The sequence below is a fragment of the Penicillium citrinum genome (assembly GCF_028827155.1).
Source record: "Penicillium citrinum strain IBT 23319 chromosome Unknown utg000008l:1.0-2707905.0:1.0-2709502.0, whole genome shotgun sequence".
In the NCBI taxonomy this organism is placed as follows: domain Eukaryota; kingdom Fungi; phylum Ascomycota; class Eurotiomycetes; order Eurotiales; family Aspergillaceae; genus Penicillium; species Penicillium citrinum.
This window is the reverse complement of record NW_026622693.1, coordinates 2,469,043-2,484,389: the sequence shown is the minus strand read 5'-3', so window position 1 is coordinate 2,484,389 and position 15,347 is coordinate 2,469,043. Positions and strand designations below refer to the sequence as shown.

The window sequence follows — 15,347 nt, the reverse complement described above, 5'->3', positions numbered from 1 at the left end:
CTCCACTTTACAGTCATCCCCAGATACCGATTTACACTCCCGTTGACCACTTTGACCTCGGGGATGATGTCCTTCACCATCGACCCCAGTTCCCCATAAATACTCCCGGCCTTTCCCACAGGATGGTCATCTTCCTTATGGATTGACTGATTCCTTGCAATCCTCTATTGCATTTATTCATCTGTGAGAAGCTTGAATCCAGCCGGAATCAACGTTGAACTCACCGAAATCCCCACTTTGATCACCCGTGCGTTTGCTCCTTCGAGCTTCGGGGGGTTTTTTTTCTTTCTTTTCTGTTTCCACAATCAAGTTGGGAAAATCCAACTGATCTTTTATTCTGCCAAGCTTTCTTGACATATATACTAGCCAATATGCTGGTCTCCGTGGAGAATGCGCCGTATATCCTACTGGGATTGGCTGCCGCGTATTATTTGTTGCCGTACTTTCAACGCTGGCGATTGCATGATATCCCCAGTCCGGGTCTAGCTGCTTTCACCAACCTTTGGCTCCTTTTCCAAGCTCGTCAGGGTAAGCGCTTTATCTCCGTCGACGAGGCGCATAAGAAACATGGAAAACTCGTTCGCATTGCCCCTCGTCATGTCTCCATTGCCGACGATGCCGCCATCAATGCTGTTTATGGCCACGGAAATGGTTTCCTGAAAGCGTACGTCCAATGGAATCCTAAGTTCTATAGTGTTCTGCATGCTAATTGACCACCAGTGACTTCTATGATGCCTTTGTTTCTATTCGCCGCGGTCTGTTCAACACTCGCGACCGTGTGGAACACACCCGCAAGCGCAAGACAGTCTCGCACACTTTCTCGGCCAAGTCAATCGGCCAGTTCGAACAATACATTCACCACAATATTGAGAAATTCGCCGAGGAGTGGACTAAGCTGGCCAAATTGCAGGGACACCCCAAGACTGGATATGCGACCCTTGATGCCTTGAACTGGTTCAACTTCCTGGCCTTCGATATCATCGGTGATCTTGCTTTCGGAGCCCCCTTCGGTATGCTCGAGAAAGGCATGGACATTGCCGAGATGCGCAAGAGCCCCGATGACCCTCCCCAGTATGTTCAGGCCGTCGAAGTCCTCAACCGTCGTGGTGAGGTTTCCGCCACCCTGGGTTGCCTACCTGCTCTTAAGCCTTTCGCCAAGTATCTCCCCGACAAGTTCTTCACCCAGGGTATTGAGGCCGTTGAGAACCTAGCTGGTATTGCCATTGCCCGTGTCAACGAGCGTCTTAAGCCCGAAGTCATGGCCAATAACACTCGTGTCGATCTACTGGCCCGTCTGATGGAAGGAAAGGATGGTAATGGCGACAAGCTTGGCCGTGAGGAATTGACTGCTGAGGCCTTGACCCAATTGATCGCCGGTTCTGACACTACCTCCAACACTGCCTGTGCCATCCTGTACTGGTGTCTGCGCACCCCCGGTGTCATCCCCAAGCTGCAGAAAGCCCTGGACGAATCCATCCCCACAGATATCGAGGTGCCCACCCACGCCATGGTCAAGGAAATTCCCTACCTGCAATGGGTTATCTGGGAGACCATGCGCATTCACAGTACTTCTGCCATGGGTCTACCCCGTGAGATTCCCGAGGGCGCCGCCCCCGTCGTCATCTCCGGCCACACTTTCGGACCCGGCGATGTCCTCTCTGTCCCTAGCTATACTATCCACCGTTCCAAGGAAATCTGGGGTCCTGATGCCGAGGAATTCGTGCCTGAGCGTTGGGCCCCTGAGCGTCTTACTTCCCGTCAAAAGGCTGCTTTCATTCCATTCTCCCACGGCCCCCGCGCCTGCGTCGGACGTAATGTCGCTGAAATGGAACTTCTCGTCATGGGCGCTACTGTCTTCCGTCTATTCGAGTTTGAAATCCAGCAAGATGGGCCTATGGAAACTCGCGAGGGTTTCCTCCGCAAGCCCCTTGGTTTAGTGGTTGGTATGAAGCGCAGAGCTCATGCTTGAATGCATTTTCTCTGAGTGCTCTCACGCAACTACTAGTGAGTGGTGTTACCGCAATGAAATACTCTTTGGAAGAGATTCGATGATTGATTGAAGTCTTGTTGGCCACAACCATCTTTTCTATATGCTGCAGCTGATTTCGGCTGACCGCGTGCTGTTAGAGCACAGAATTGGGATTCAAAGCTGTTACGACCTGCAACGTCTTTATTAGGATATATGCTTTCGACGTGGAAGCAAAATTGTGTATATATGAAGCCTATGAATACTGAATTCGCATACCTCACTTCTGAAGTACTATTCACTCGCGTGTTATTGACTTTCCCAGTGCCCTGGTATTTGTACACATATTGATATGATCTTAAAGAATATCAAGTAACTAATTTGCAACGTGGCTTCACATTTTTTAAAGACTAAAAGTAAGCCCAGGTACACAGTGAAAGTCATTCATTCATCATTCGTGAATGGAGTATCAATTAGAGCCTTTAATGTCTGGCTAGTATCTGGCCACCTTTGAAATACTTCGTCCACTTCACCACAACGAAAGATATCAAAATAAACTACCAGCTTGAGGGTCCGAAGGTCTCGCCCTCCGCGAGAGGAACTCGAATAGCAGTGTCCATGGCATCCATGGTATTAGCTGCAATTCTGGTACCCCACCATTCAGGGAATTCAGTGGCAGTCAAGTTGAGAGTCAGGAAGATGAGGATGGTACAAAGGACCAGACCAACGTCCAGACCGGCAGACAACACATAGTTGTACTGCATCCACCAACCGCGCCAGCGGTCACGAATCCACTTGTTAAAGATGAATCCGACAATACCCCAAGACAAGTAGTTCAAGGGGGTGGCAGGGGGAATCAATCCAGCTCCGCTGAAGATGAGAGGGGCATTGAGGTATCGAATTGAACTCTTGGGGAATGCTCGTGCTGCGAAGTAGATCACAATGGGTAGGATGAGACCTGCGAGCCAAAAGAACATGAGAGGGGAGTAAATCTGACCGATAGAGAACATTCGTTGCGGACCAATTACACCCCAAATGACAGAGGCATTGAAGAAGACTCGGCCGTTAGGGCAAGTGTAACGGTTTGGCTGATCGGACTGACAAACACCCTTGATGGCACCGAGAGCCCAGTTCATCGTTGCGATCTGGACGAGAGAAGACCAGAGACCGGCAACCATCTGTGCAGTGAAGGTAACTCGGGGAGGAAGCTTCATGTAATGACCTAGAGATCAGAATGTTAGATTTACGGACTGAATCAACGAGGATATAAAGACTCAATGCGAGCACTTACCGAGCTTCAGATCCTGGGAGAAATACATTCCCTGGTACATGCTCATGTAGCCATATGTCTTAAAGAGCATCATAGCCATGGGCTTACCGGGCTGCATGTATCCGATGATGAACTCAGTGAGCACGTTCAATCCGATATCAATGTTGGTCGATGCCTTGACGATACCCAGCGGGACGAACCAGAAGGCCGAAATGATAAGGGAGACGAAGAATGCCCACCAAGCCAGGTGTGTCTCATAGCCAAGGGTGACACCAAGCCCCATGCCGATCATGATCAGGGTGACAACTCCATACCACCACATGGGGACTGTCTTGAAGCGGGACATCAGCCGGCTGTGCACATCTTCTGACTCTGTACCGGTGGCACGGAATCGCTTCATGATATCAGATCCGTGAAAGAGGCAGGTGTGTACGATGACCGCGATGATACCGGCGAAGGACAAACCGTAGCACAGGGTGAAGGTTGAAGAAAGGAATAGTGGCGAGTATGCCTTGTACTTCTCCGCGTCGAAGGTAAATTCTGGAGTCAAAATCCTGCTCACATTGTAGATATTACCAGTATTGTCGTAACTTTGAGAGTCGCTCATAGGCAGATAGTCGGCATAGAATAGACCCTTGTAATGGATGGCTGAGGTGACGATCCAGAAGAAGATTACCATACCAATGAGAGTATTAGCAATAGCATACCAAGGAGCAATTAGGGGACTGAAGTTGAATCCCGAGATTTGAGTCCAGTCAAATGTCATGGGGAGCAAAGATAGACCAGTCCAGCCACCAAACAGTTGGTTGATGACCACGTTATTCGGCTTGATCCAGGTGATCCAGGCGAAGACACTCAGGAAGGGGGCAATATAGCCTGGGAACCAGTACCAGCAGAAGGAAGCCGTCATGCTAACCAAGAACAGACCATATCGACCAATCTTCCAGCCAGAAACCTTGCGAGGATCAGGCTTGGTGTGATCATGCAGAGCAGAGAATAGAGCGGTGTTGATCAATGTCGAAGGCCAGATCATTGCAGCAGGCTGAACAAGGAACCTGGTAAAGAAGCCAGCCATGCCGAATCCCAACATCTGTGTGGAACTACGCAATGTCAGTATACAGGGCCATTGGCGTAGAGAGCTCAGCTATACGTAGTCCTTACATGCACATGAAGATCTCAAAGGCCCATCCAAAGTTCTGTCCATAGAATGCACGCTGAGCTAGAAGGACATCCGTTGCGTATGCCGCACTGAAATAAAGAGAAGCAATTAGCGCTATTCCGCCTAATAATCGCAAACCAAGTGGCTTATTCTGGGGTCACTGGAAAACATACCCTCCACCAAAGGTCGCATTCGCCATGATAACTACCAGTGTATGTTCCTTTTTGCTAAAAACACCCGGATTGAGATTGCAATCGATACCGAAAAACTTGAACTTCTTCGCAGGCATGAACTTCTCCCAAGCCTTACCGACAGGGTACGCCACGACCTGGGCAATGTATGAAGGGATAACGATGTATGGCTGACGCATGGAGAAAAGCATATTCAACGCTGAACCGATTGTCGCAAATAGCAGACCAATCGTCCAAGCACGAATGGTGTTCGTGTGACCTCCCTCATCGACATTCGATACTGCAGAGCGAACCTCGGGATAAGGTGAATTGTCGAGAACTTCATGGGCTATGTCAGCGCGAGCACCCTTGTCATCTGTTGTAAGGGCTTCATCGACATCATCCACTATGTCCTCGGGCAGATTTGGATCCCAGTGGTGATGATCCTTCAAATTACGCAATTTGCTGAGGACATCGTCAGGCGCGTTGTCATCCACACTGCTGGAGACGGCGATGGTAGGTTCATTCTTCTCCATGGTGGACTCAAACAGTGGTCAAGTCTAGCTTGACCAAAGGATGAAGAACAAAACGATGTATGTAAGAGAAAAGAAGAAAAAGAAGAAGAGGGAAGAGATGAAGTGAGGTTGAAGGAGGCCGACGTATTTATCTCCGACTCGCTGCTTCTCTCTGAATATCCGCCTGAAAGACACTCTGTTGGCCACTCAAGACTACAGGCTAGTAAGTAATTAGTTAGTACCTAGTACCTAGTACATAGTAACTAGTCATTTACATTAGTGGGTAGTCAATTAGGGTATGAAGCGTAATGGGAGAGTCCCGACGGTGGTCCGCCTTATCGTGAAATAGATGAGATCTGAGACCAACTTGGGAATAACTCTGGTGTGAATGTAACCCCAAGAAGACGCAAGATGGGATAAACGCACCGACAAAGAAAGATAGACAATTCTGATTCGAGGAAGTCGAGAGTGGAGATTTGGGAAGAAGAGCTAAAATGGTGTCGAACAACGCCTGGACAAAACAAGAAACAGACGAAGATAAGCTGGGAATTATCTTCTAAGTACACTAATGAAAGTGAATGAGAGACTGGATAATCCAATCAAATCGACGCAATCGGGTTTCTGTTGTACAATATTGCCTGCTCTCAGACCATATTCCCATTTGACCAAGTACATACTGCGGCCTCCGGGCCAGTCATGATCCTACGATCTTATTTTTGTTCCATTCCCCAGTCAAAATGAGTCCACTTAGAAGCTTGGCCACTGTTGACCCCCGGCCCCAAAGTGGCGTTCCTGAGGTTACTCCTCCCCGCGCTCAGTGAAGGTATCCTAACACAGCAGCTGCATGCGGCGATGAATTTATCCAGGGGGGACGCACTTTAGGGTAGACGCCATTGCGAGTGTTTGATGGCGCGGCCCTTACGCCTCGACTAGTTCAAAAAGCACATGGGAAAAGCCGCGGCATACACACGCGAATTGGCCCGGAGTCTCGTCGGAAGAACAAAAGTGAACTGATAAAGAGAGACCCGCCAAGTTGTGGTAATGGGGGTTAACTTTGGTGTAGAACGAGCTTGTCAGTGATAAGCCGGGGTGGGCGTGTGGGCCTTCATCTTGGAACGTCTTGGACAAATCACAAAGAAATTGGAGATTCGCCCTAGCGTCGCCCTTATCCAACTAGTCTGATCGATGAGTGGCTGGAGCAAGGTCGACGCTAATCTAAACATCTCCAAGCGTCTCGTCCACCACCAACGCCCCGGCAAACTACCCTGGTTAGGCCATCCCCGGCGCCACTTCTGACTTCGAGGGGGGGTGAGCTAACAGCTTGGTATGGTGTGCCATCGCCCCCAGTTCCTCCTAATGCACCCGCATTCCGACGGGTTGAAAAAAAAAAAGGCGGATAAGAAGGCCTCGGCAAATTGTGATAAGACGAGAGAAACCTTGCCAAGCCGGCGAATGGAAGGGGAGGGCCGAGAATCCTAGACAAATTACAATCGGGACAAGTTTCAATCTCAATTCGCATGCACGACCAGTCTCAACTCCGCAAAAAGATTCTCGTGTTGCGCAAGAATGTCAAGCATTCTTCCATCCCTGCGGATCCCTTCCGAAAGCGAAAAAGTCCACGGGGCGGCCCTACAAGACACGATCGACCCGCAACCGAAATGCGGGGAGAAAAGGGCGAACATTTGCGAGGAACCGTCAGGCGACAAGATGAAACTCTCAAGTAATAGCTTTCATCCCTATTGGTGGGGATCCAGCAGTGTTCGGTTGCAATCAATATCACTCCGGGGTCAAGCCGACGGAGACCATACTATGTACAGTACGAATAAGCCAGCGGAATTTAGAATCTCACGCGCTCCTTGTAGACCCTGTGGCGCCAATCTGACTCAGGCTGATCTTGTTTTCTTGTTTATTTCTTTTCTTTCTGGTTCTTGGATCTGATTATGTTGAGCGGAAGAAGCCGCTCGCGGTGAGTGCTTCCACGGCGAATGGTCTCCAGTCACTTTCTTGGCTTTATGCAATAATTGCGCTTTTATCTTTCCGCAAATCTATCAAGTCCTGAAATATCCCACCAAATAGCTGTTGTTTTTTGTCTATGTATAGCCGACGTTGCTAGTGCGGTGGCGGGTGAATTGAGTGGGACATGCGTCTTTCTTAGCGTATTAGCCATAGTTCGAAAAATCCCCGGTATAGTCTGCCTGAGATCCAGCCCAGACAGCCGCTTTCCCGCGTGCTTTAGATCCAATTCAGAAAAAAGAGATAGCAGTAATCACGGGGCTTACTTGAATCCCGGGGTGACGAGTACATAATTTGGATATCGCAGTCCAACAGCGGACGCCATGGCCCATCAGATAGAGCTGGAACATGCGTTCACGGTATCTCACGGATACTCATGGATATCGTCAGATTAGGCCTAGCTGCTTGATATTTAAGATATCGAGTAAAACATATCACATGGACCCTGATCATGCGAATTGACCCTTACAGGAGATTATTAGTGGAGGCCCAATTCGCTGGAAATGGATCTAATGAGAACAGCGCATCATCGCCAAGGGCCCATTCGAAATCGGCTAGGAACTGCTCATCGAGGTGAAAGGCGTTGCTTTGGTCTGGAGCACCCGCGGGTGGTACCATACCACTAGCAAGATCACGATTGGCATCCGTTCCAGCGCCTGAGCCTGCATCAGTCGCGGCAAGGTAGCGTGAGCGCATGAAGACCTTACCGTCTGCGGGTTCCACGACTGATCTCATAGTCCGGGATGGAGGATCAAACTCATCTCTCCACCACCAGACTGCATCAAGGATGGGACTAAGTATTAGCCGACTCCGGATACGTAAGGCTGTGTACTCGCCTCCGTCGGCTTTGCGGAAAGCCTTGTTGCTATTCCAGATTGAGTTAAGCACAGTGACAGTCTTTGCGGCTAGGTCAGCACTATCGACAGACATCTGCTTGGCCAGGTTTATGGCTGTGAAGACTGATGTTCGTGCGCGTGTGGTTTCGAGTCCGTGTGAGGCAGTTGGACTCTTGAGAATCCGAAGCAGTGTCGTTGAAGCCAAGAGTAGCCCAAAGCCCATCTGGACCGGACACATGGCCAAAGATTCAAGTCGACCTGCCATGGAACGAACATACTCAATTAGACTGCAAGCAGTCACCAGAATCCGCGGGTAGAAAGCACTTGAAATCAGGGTCTGGATTTTGTACAAATGAAAGCTCTGGATTGCTAGTCGGCAAAGTCCTGTATCAAATCTCTCATCGTCTGTGATATACCACGTGTCAGCTTCTAGGCCGTTATAAAGCGTTGAGAACGTAGTATACCGGTCACGGCTTGAAGTTCCAACTCATCTATTTGACCTTCATAGGTTCGGAGAAGGATGTCCAAGGCACGTTCTTGATCAATTGACATGGACCTCACCCCATTTTCTAAGACAGCTTCGCTGCATCTTGCAATGAGCTCCTGGCAGCGAAGCTTGAGAACCATCCACGGGGCTATAGTATCAAACAGTGTCTGGCGTTGGGATGGGTCCTGAGAAAGGCTGACTTGCGCCCGTGGTAGCTGACCTTTGGTCACGCAAACTCTGCACTGTAAGTTAGCGACCCACCAACGAGAAAAAGGAACGCAAAGAAGATTAGAATGGGATTTTAGCAGTGTCAAATACCTTTGATAGACGATGACCGTATGTGCCCACAGCTCAGATCGACGAATTAGATCCGCCTCCGATGGCGCAGGGATCTTCACACGCGAAAATTCATGACTGGACATTGGAATATGCAGACCATTTTGCATTGATATGTGAAGTAGCATACCACTCAGTGGGAAAGTAACGTCTGGATGTTCCCCCTTTGGGAATGGCCAGGTCAGTAGAAGGAGGAGGCCTTGGATTGTATGCCATGGCGGCGAAGTCGATAACGCCGACAGGAAGCCCATCTCAATGACACTCCGAGCCAGAGCCATCAGAAGCGTTGGGTTACGCGGGTATGACCGACAGGCGACGCCAATAACGCACCAAAATAGAAACGGCGATTGTGCATAATATGTGTTGGGTCTGGTCTGGGGGTCGAGAATAGGGAGAAATTGGGCATAATTACGGAAAAAGCTGCGATGTTATTTGTTAGCCAATGGAATTTAGGATATTATCCGGGAACCATTTAAATCGTACATCTGAAATATATCATCAATCTCGTCTCCATGAACTTCAATGCCATGCAAATTGCGGGACCGGGTTGCGTCCCCTTCCAATCCCGATGCCGGTGCCTGTGCCGGTGCCGGGGTTGATGAAGATATCCCGAGCCCATTGGGTGCCAGAAGCTGTGGCGGATATGATGGCGGAGGGATACTTGGAGTTCCAGATATGGAATCACTATTTGTTTCAGATCTTGGAGCCATCTCTGCTGCCGCCGTAAGGAGAGCGATTGGAGAGGGATGTGGATCTGCCGAGTGAGAGGCCCGGAGCTTGCGGCGAAGATCCTCAGATTCACGCTCGAGCTCGGAAAGTCGTCTGTAGACAATTGTCAAAATGATGATCATAAAGGCATCACCACGATTGAAGGGTCTGGTTTGTACGCACTTGCGTTTATGTTCTCGTTTGAAAGGGTCTGAGATGACACAGTTTGCATGGACCTTGCGGCACCGGGTGCATGGTTCGTCGGGATTCAAGTAGACATCGCATTTTGCCTTTGATAAAGTTGTCAAATTTACTCAAACGAGATTAAATTGTTGAAATTGAAAATTCGCGACTGTAGACGATGCATACCTTTTGCTGGCGGCACTCAGTACACGCTTTTTTACCTTTCTTCAGTGGTCTGCGCATCACTTGGTTAGCGTGTGGAATAGTCTTAGTGGAGACCAGCGTGCATGTACTCAGTCATAGAAGAATCATAGAAGGATAAGCCACAGATTGAAACGCGTGAGAGGAGTTGACGTTGACGATACCCAACGGGATGGAGAAGTGAAGAAGAGAGAAAGCCGGTCCCGGGATTGATCGGAGGTCAGTGCGGAGTATATACAGCCCGCCTTTGCCATCACGTCTTCTTCTCCCCCTCTTCTCTTGCTTTTCGTTGAGAATATTTTCAGATGGTATGATACTTTGGTCATAAGTTAAAATTACCAATTACAGCATTTCATAACACATGCAACATTAATTTGCAAGTTCTCTGCTGTGTGAGGGTGTATCTTATAACCCTTTCCCGCCAAGCCACTTTGTCCCACCATCCCTCATATGGCATATCTTGATATTAGGCGGGATTTATACGAGCAAAATTTAGTGAAGTAGTCATTCAAATTGCTCTAGTGATAATGATAGCTTTAGTTTATATCACCGAGCGTACATATGGGTACTCGTGTGTTCCAAGACCATCTGAGCAGGGACAGGACTCGCAGATATGTTTGTATACATCTACCAGATTAAAGAAGCTGAACTATTTGAGCATATTCGATTTCGAATATATTCAAAATCGAAGTCACACCATTTTCGAACGACCCAAATCTAGAATTTTCCTACGGTTACCTGCAATCTGCTCACCTCGCCAGGCAGAGGTCTCATTCGACCACGGAATCTGAGTGTCACAACTTGAACTTGCACTCGGTACGGCCGGTCGCAGGGTTGCCCTGATCATCAGGGCAACCCTGGAAGCTAAAGGAAACCCTACCTAGGTCTAACTATCATGAAGTATTCAGTTCAATCTCGGGGACCTTGGGGTTAGTCCCCAATACTGGTACCACGTTTGCTACGAATCTTAAGGTACCATCGGTTGTATAAAACTCTACCACTCGAGGATATGTTAATGCAGCATGTGTTCTCAGTACCAAATGCAATTCTCACCCTCATGAGAAAATGCGCAATTGTTCGCAGGCCATCCACGTAATTTACAGCTCTATAGTCTGCGTAGAATTGCCATATTTAAGTTCCAGACCAGATCGAGTGGCAGCGCCACCATGATTGAGGCGAGTAATGCTTTCAGCGTGACATCACTGTACCTTTACCATATATATATATATACAGCTCTACATTGAAGTCTTGAGTCAATCGCATAATACTTGCACGGTTATACGCATCTATTGTATATACTTTCGCATAGTGTCCAGGATACCCGCACAATGACGTTCGACATCCCCTCCGTCTCCGAATTGAAGCACGCCGCTGAGACTGGCCAGCGCATTACTCCGGCCGACGTCTCGACTATTTCACAGGCCGAGAGCGAATTGACAGGCCGCGGCCCGGTCCGTGGTGGGCCAGCTGGTAACTTTGACCCGAGCTTATTGAAGCGTTATGGTTCTGAACTTGAAAAGCTAAATGTTAATGTAGCAACGGCACAAAGTATCGCAATGAGACAAATGAATTTCGATACCAAGGTAGACGAAGTATCGCGCAAACCATCCATAGATATCACGCAAAGAGATGCACGGGAGATACAATCGACGGAGGTAGGCTCCGGCAGCGATCAACGATCGTACGATGAGCGATGCTGATATGCAATGATCATGTAGGGTCGTGCATTCCACCGTGCACCGGGATTTGGATCTATCTCGGCCCAGGTTCGTACCATCGCCAACCAGAACGAAGTACAGATGACCCCCCCCTGTTGGCGTGGACATGTCTGTGTATGTGACTAAGGAAGATGCGCGCGAAGCCCAGCGGGCCGAGTCGTTGTTCTATGGAGGAGTCATTCCTAGCGGTGGAATGGCATCTCAAATGCAGGTAAGTGGGAGAGAAGAGTCTTGCGATGATTGCATTGACGAGGTTTGTAGAGTGCTGCAGATAAAGTCGACCAAGCACGGCGGGATAGTTTGTAGTATCAGTATCAATGTATATTATTCATCTCCTAGCCATAGAAATATGATCAAGCAATGCAAGAATAGAAATCAAGGAACATAAAACTACCAGGATAAGCAGACTTTGATCATTCATTTTGCTGACATGGATGAGAAACTTGAAGCATAATGCCACCTAGTACTCTCTCAGTATTTGCAGTAGAGGCTTAGGCGGCATTCACAAGTTGAAGGAGAGTATCAATATTAGACTGCAGAAGACAAGATATCAGATATCCCTCGGTAATTGACCAGACTTGCTCGATATATCTACATCTGAGTATACATTTTCGGCGTCCAGCAAAGCCCCATTAATAGCATGAAATAGTGTGCAAATTGATCAATACAAATACAAAAGCCGCATTTAGCTATGTCAACGAAAACAATATCTCTCAGTTGATCTGCGAAGAGGATCTATCTAGATACGACTGACACAACTTATACTGTTAGCTTTACTAGTTCACCAATATAGGCTATTACGCCTCTGTCAGATTTATCAGCCACACATGTGCCCCTATGAGAACGGCCAAAGGTCACCAATTCAGATCAGAATTTCTGCTCACCGGTATCGATGATCAATATAAGTTACAAAATGAAGAAAAAGAGCTTTCATCTATAGAGAGGATATGAATTCTTTCGGCCATCTGCCGCCGGGCAAGGTATATAAATGAATCCGATATTATACCGCCTAGCACAAATTAGCGAGTCAAGTTTGATGCCACACACTGAGAAGGAAACTTGGGGTTTCCCTTAATGAACAAGCACCAAGGCAGTTAGAACCTGCTGAGTATGTCACCAAATGATAGGCAGCTTCTTACATGGTCTGTCAGCAAATAGCCATTCGAGCCCATAACATGAACCAAAACATAATTATGTCTCATTTATTCGTGAGAAGGTGCGAAAGCTGGAAAAGGAAAGTCAGGAGACCCCCGTCAAGTATGTATACAGAATCGTGGCACAATGCCGGTCTCGTTTGTAATCATAAACTTGGTTATCAATAGTCCCCTAGATAGTCTGTCAAAAAGAAGTATGAGATGCTTGCTCCGGCGCACCTGCAGAGTGACATTTTTCAAAACAAGGCACTTATAAGCAAAATGGTTTGGCTCCTAGAGTTTAATAGCCATCCGCAGAGTGATCAGGTCTACTTCAGATGTTACTGCAGAGTACAATCCGACTTTTCTATCTATAGCCAATATCTCATTTCGTCTCTAGTGTTGATTTTCTATATCCTGTGTAACAGGACAGCACCAATTTATTGTTTAGGCCAAGACTGTCCCCTTTGTCTGGCTACATCCCCAGTCATCATAGATTTTCGTACTCTTCCAAATCTGAAATGAACTACATATTAGCACGGCTTAGCTGTATCAATATGGCTGTAGCTCTTTGCGTTCTCAATTGTGGTTGGTGTGCGACTACGATTGTGCATTTAAAGGATCATAAAGAACTCTATGTTCAGATCGGTACACCTCGCCATGACAAGACACAGATTAAACCAACACTCGTGTAGTAAATCTGCTCTCACTAGTAAACATAGCGAAAATTAGGGTTTTGCCGATCCGTTAGATCATCAAACGCCAGCTCATGAGAGACCTCAGTCGAACCTTGCCCTTTTGAGCGGTTTCTCGCCATAAGAATCACACGAGTTAAGATTGTCAAACCAATGAAAACGGCATAAATGACAATATGAGCCAGGAAACCATGGAGGTACCGCGGTGCATCGGAGTCTTGGAAAATTTGTGGTGCGATTAGGTTGCCAACAGCCCACCCGATAAAGGTTATAGTCATTGTGATACCCTTTTTCGTTTGTCCAGCAATGTTACGGGTCACTAGAGAGATGATCATGTTGCCTTCAGCGAGGAAGAATTGTGTGCAGTAAAAGGCGATAAGCATTCCACCTGCATTTGAGCGGGTTGGTATGACGACCAAGATCACGATTGTTCCGACGATAGCCGGGATTGTCCAAAGCTAGTATATCTTGTTAATAGCTAGTCTTTGTGCGAGGGCAACACTGCTTACGATCATTGTAAAGCACGTCTGTTGCAACCTTTGCGATATCCATGCAGACCCAACCATGACAATGATGGTCCAGGAGCCTTGAGCAATATTGAGCAGGGTAGTTTGAAGAGTTGAGAAGCCAAATTCCTGGACGATCAAATTAGAGAAAACCCCGAGGCCACCAATAACTAGATTAGCGACCGTGATCAGCATAAAGCAACACCAAACGAAGGGGTCTTTCAATGCTTCGATTATTTGATTTTTCTTGTATTCTTTGTTTTCGATACCGGTCTCATTATGTCGCACTCGCTCAATCATTAGTACCTTGTCTTCCTCACTAAAGCACTTCGCCGACATAGGACTATCCGGAAGGAAAGCCCCGATGAATAACGACCAGACACAGGTTGCCAGACCAAGGACCAAGAACATAAGTTGCCAGTTTTTGATAGGCCCGTCGGTGAAGTGGGAAATTCCAAAAGATATTAGGCCACCGATCTGTATTGGTGTGAGTAATTCGAATTGCAAGTGGCCGAGTCAGATCAGAAAATACCATCAATTGAACCCCGTACATGCAGTACCAAATTGAGTTCAATAAAGCTTGCTCCTCTCTCTTATACCACATAGCTGTCCTTGTCGACATCAGTTTTTATATCTATTATATTTAAAGTCATGGAAACTTACAATAGCATCATGGCAGGTTGAACGCAGCTTTCGAAGAAGCCCAACATGAACCGAACTGCCATAAGCGAACCGAAGCGTGTTGATGCAGCGGAAGAGGCGACAACAACTCCCCAGATAAACACATTACAGGCAAGAGTCTTTGCCAAAGGAAGCTTCTGCAGGAGGAAGTTTTGCGGATACTCGCCGACCAGAATTCCAATATAGAGAATCGTTCCGAGCCAGGAGTACTGAAATTCAGTGTGAGTGCGAGGTACAAAACATAGTCATGAATTCGATAGACAGCCTACCTCCTGACCGACAAGATGAGCGTCGGTCTTGATTCCCATAATCGAGGCATAATTGAGAATCCCCTTGTCCAAAGATTGGAGAAAGTATGTGATGACTTGGATAACCAAAATCCGGCGGTTGATTTGCCAGAATAGTCGTCTATTTGTAGCTGGATCGATTACGACACCCAAACCAGCTACGTAGGGATCTTTTGTTACTTGTGTCTCAACATGGCTTGCAATTGCTATCGATTTTGGTTGTAGCTCCTCGTGTGTGGAACTCGCTCCAGTTTTGCTTTCTTTTGAGGTCATCCTGGAAGAGGTTGAGATCAGACGGTGTTGATTGAGGTGTCAAAAAGACTTGTATTTCATAACGAGGTTCCCCTGAGAACAGAGCTTCATTTGGGTGTTTTTATTGCCACGATGGCCATATCATAACAAATTTCAGTCCACGTTATATGTCGAGGACAGACTGATTAATTCCCCCGACATCCTGGAACACCGGAAAGAGGTTGATGGGCG

General features: G+C 47.6%; 5 protein-coding genes across 5 annotated transcripts; 2 read left to right on the top strand and 3 right to left on the bottom strand.

Annotated features, from left to right (window-relative positions):
- Positions 1 to 371: 371 nt before the first annotated feature.
- N7469_009373 (cytochrome P450) lies at positions 372 to 1,969 on the top strand (the record flags this gene model as incomplete). Its single annotated transcript, XM_056648291.1, has 2 exons — positions 372 to 664; positions 721 to 1,969. 2 exons carry the CDS (start codon positions 372 to 374, stop codon positions 1,967 to 1,969), a joined length of 1,542 nt encoding a protein of 513 aa, XP_056498056.1.
- Positions 1,970 to 2,523: 554 nt separating this feature from the next.
- Positions 2,524 to 5,101, bottom strand: optB (small oligopeptide transporter, OPT family; the record flags this gene model as incomplete). The annotated part of the gene is made up of 4 exons (XM_056648290.1): positions 2,524 to 3,188; positions 3,258 to 4,336; positions 4,398 to 4,484; positions 4,569 to 5,101. 4 exons carry the CDS (start codon positions 5,099 to 5,101, stop codon positions 2,524 to 2,526), a joined length of 2,364 nt encoding a protein of 787 aa, XP_056498055.1.
- A 2,457-nt stretch (positions 5,102 to 7,558) lies between these two features.
- Positions 7,559 to 9,886, bottom strand: N7469_009371 (putative C6 transcription factor (Leu3); the record flags this gene model as incomplete). The annotated part of the gene is made up of 5 exons (XM_056648289.1): positions 7,559 to 8,334; positions 8,394 to 8,653; positions 8,735 to 9,172; positions 9,236 to 9,750; positions 9,830 to 9,886. The coding sequence occupies 5 exons, from the start codon at positions 9,884 to 9,886 to the stop codon at positions 7,559 to 7,561; spliced, it is 2,046 nt and encodes a 681-aa protein (XP_056498054.1).
- Positions 9,887 to 11,172: 1,286 nt separating this feature from the next.
- Positions 11,173 to 11,868, top strand: N7469_009370 (uncharacterized protein; the record flags this gene model as incomplete). Its single annotated transcript, XM_056648288.1, has 4 exons — positions 11,173 to 11,499; positions 11,563 to 11,637; positions 11,690 to 11,773; positions 11,824 to 11,868. 4 exons carry the CDS (start codon positions 11,173 to 11,175, stop codon positions 11,866 to 11,868), a joined length of 531 nt encoding a protein of 176 aa, XP_056498053.1.
- A 1,536-nt stretch (positions 11,869 to 13,404) lies between these two features.
- On the bottom strand, positions 13,405 to 15,137 carry N7469_009369 (putative MFS transporter; the record flags this gene model as incomplete). The annotated part of the gene is made up of 5 exons (XM_056648287.1): positions 13,405 to 13,848; positions 13,900 to 14,373; positions 14,429 to 14,507; positions 14,560 to 14,786; positions 14,847 to 15,137. 5 exons carry the CDS (start codon positions 15,135 to 15,137, stop codon positions 13,405 to 13,407), a joined length of 1,515 nt encoding a protein of 504 aa, XP_056498052.1.
- Between the last annotated feature and the right edge of the window lie 210 nt (positions 15,138 to 15,347).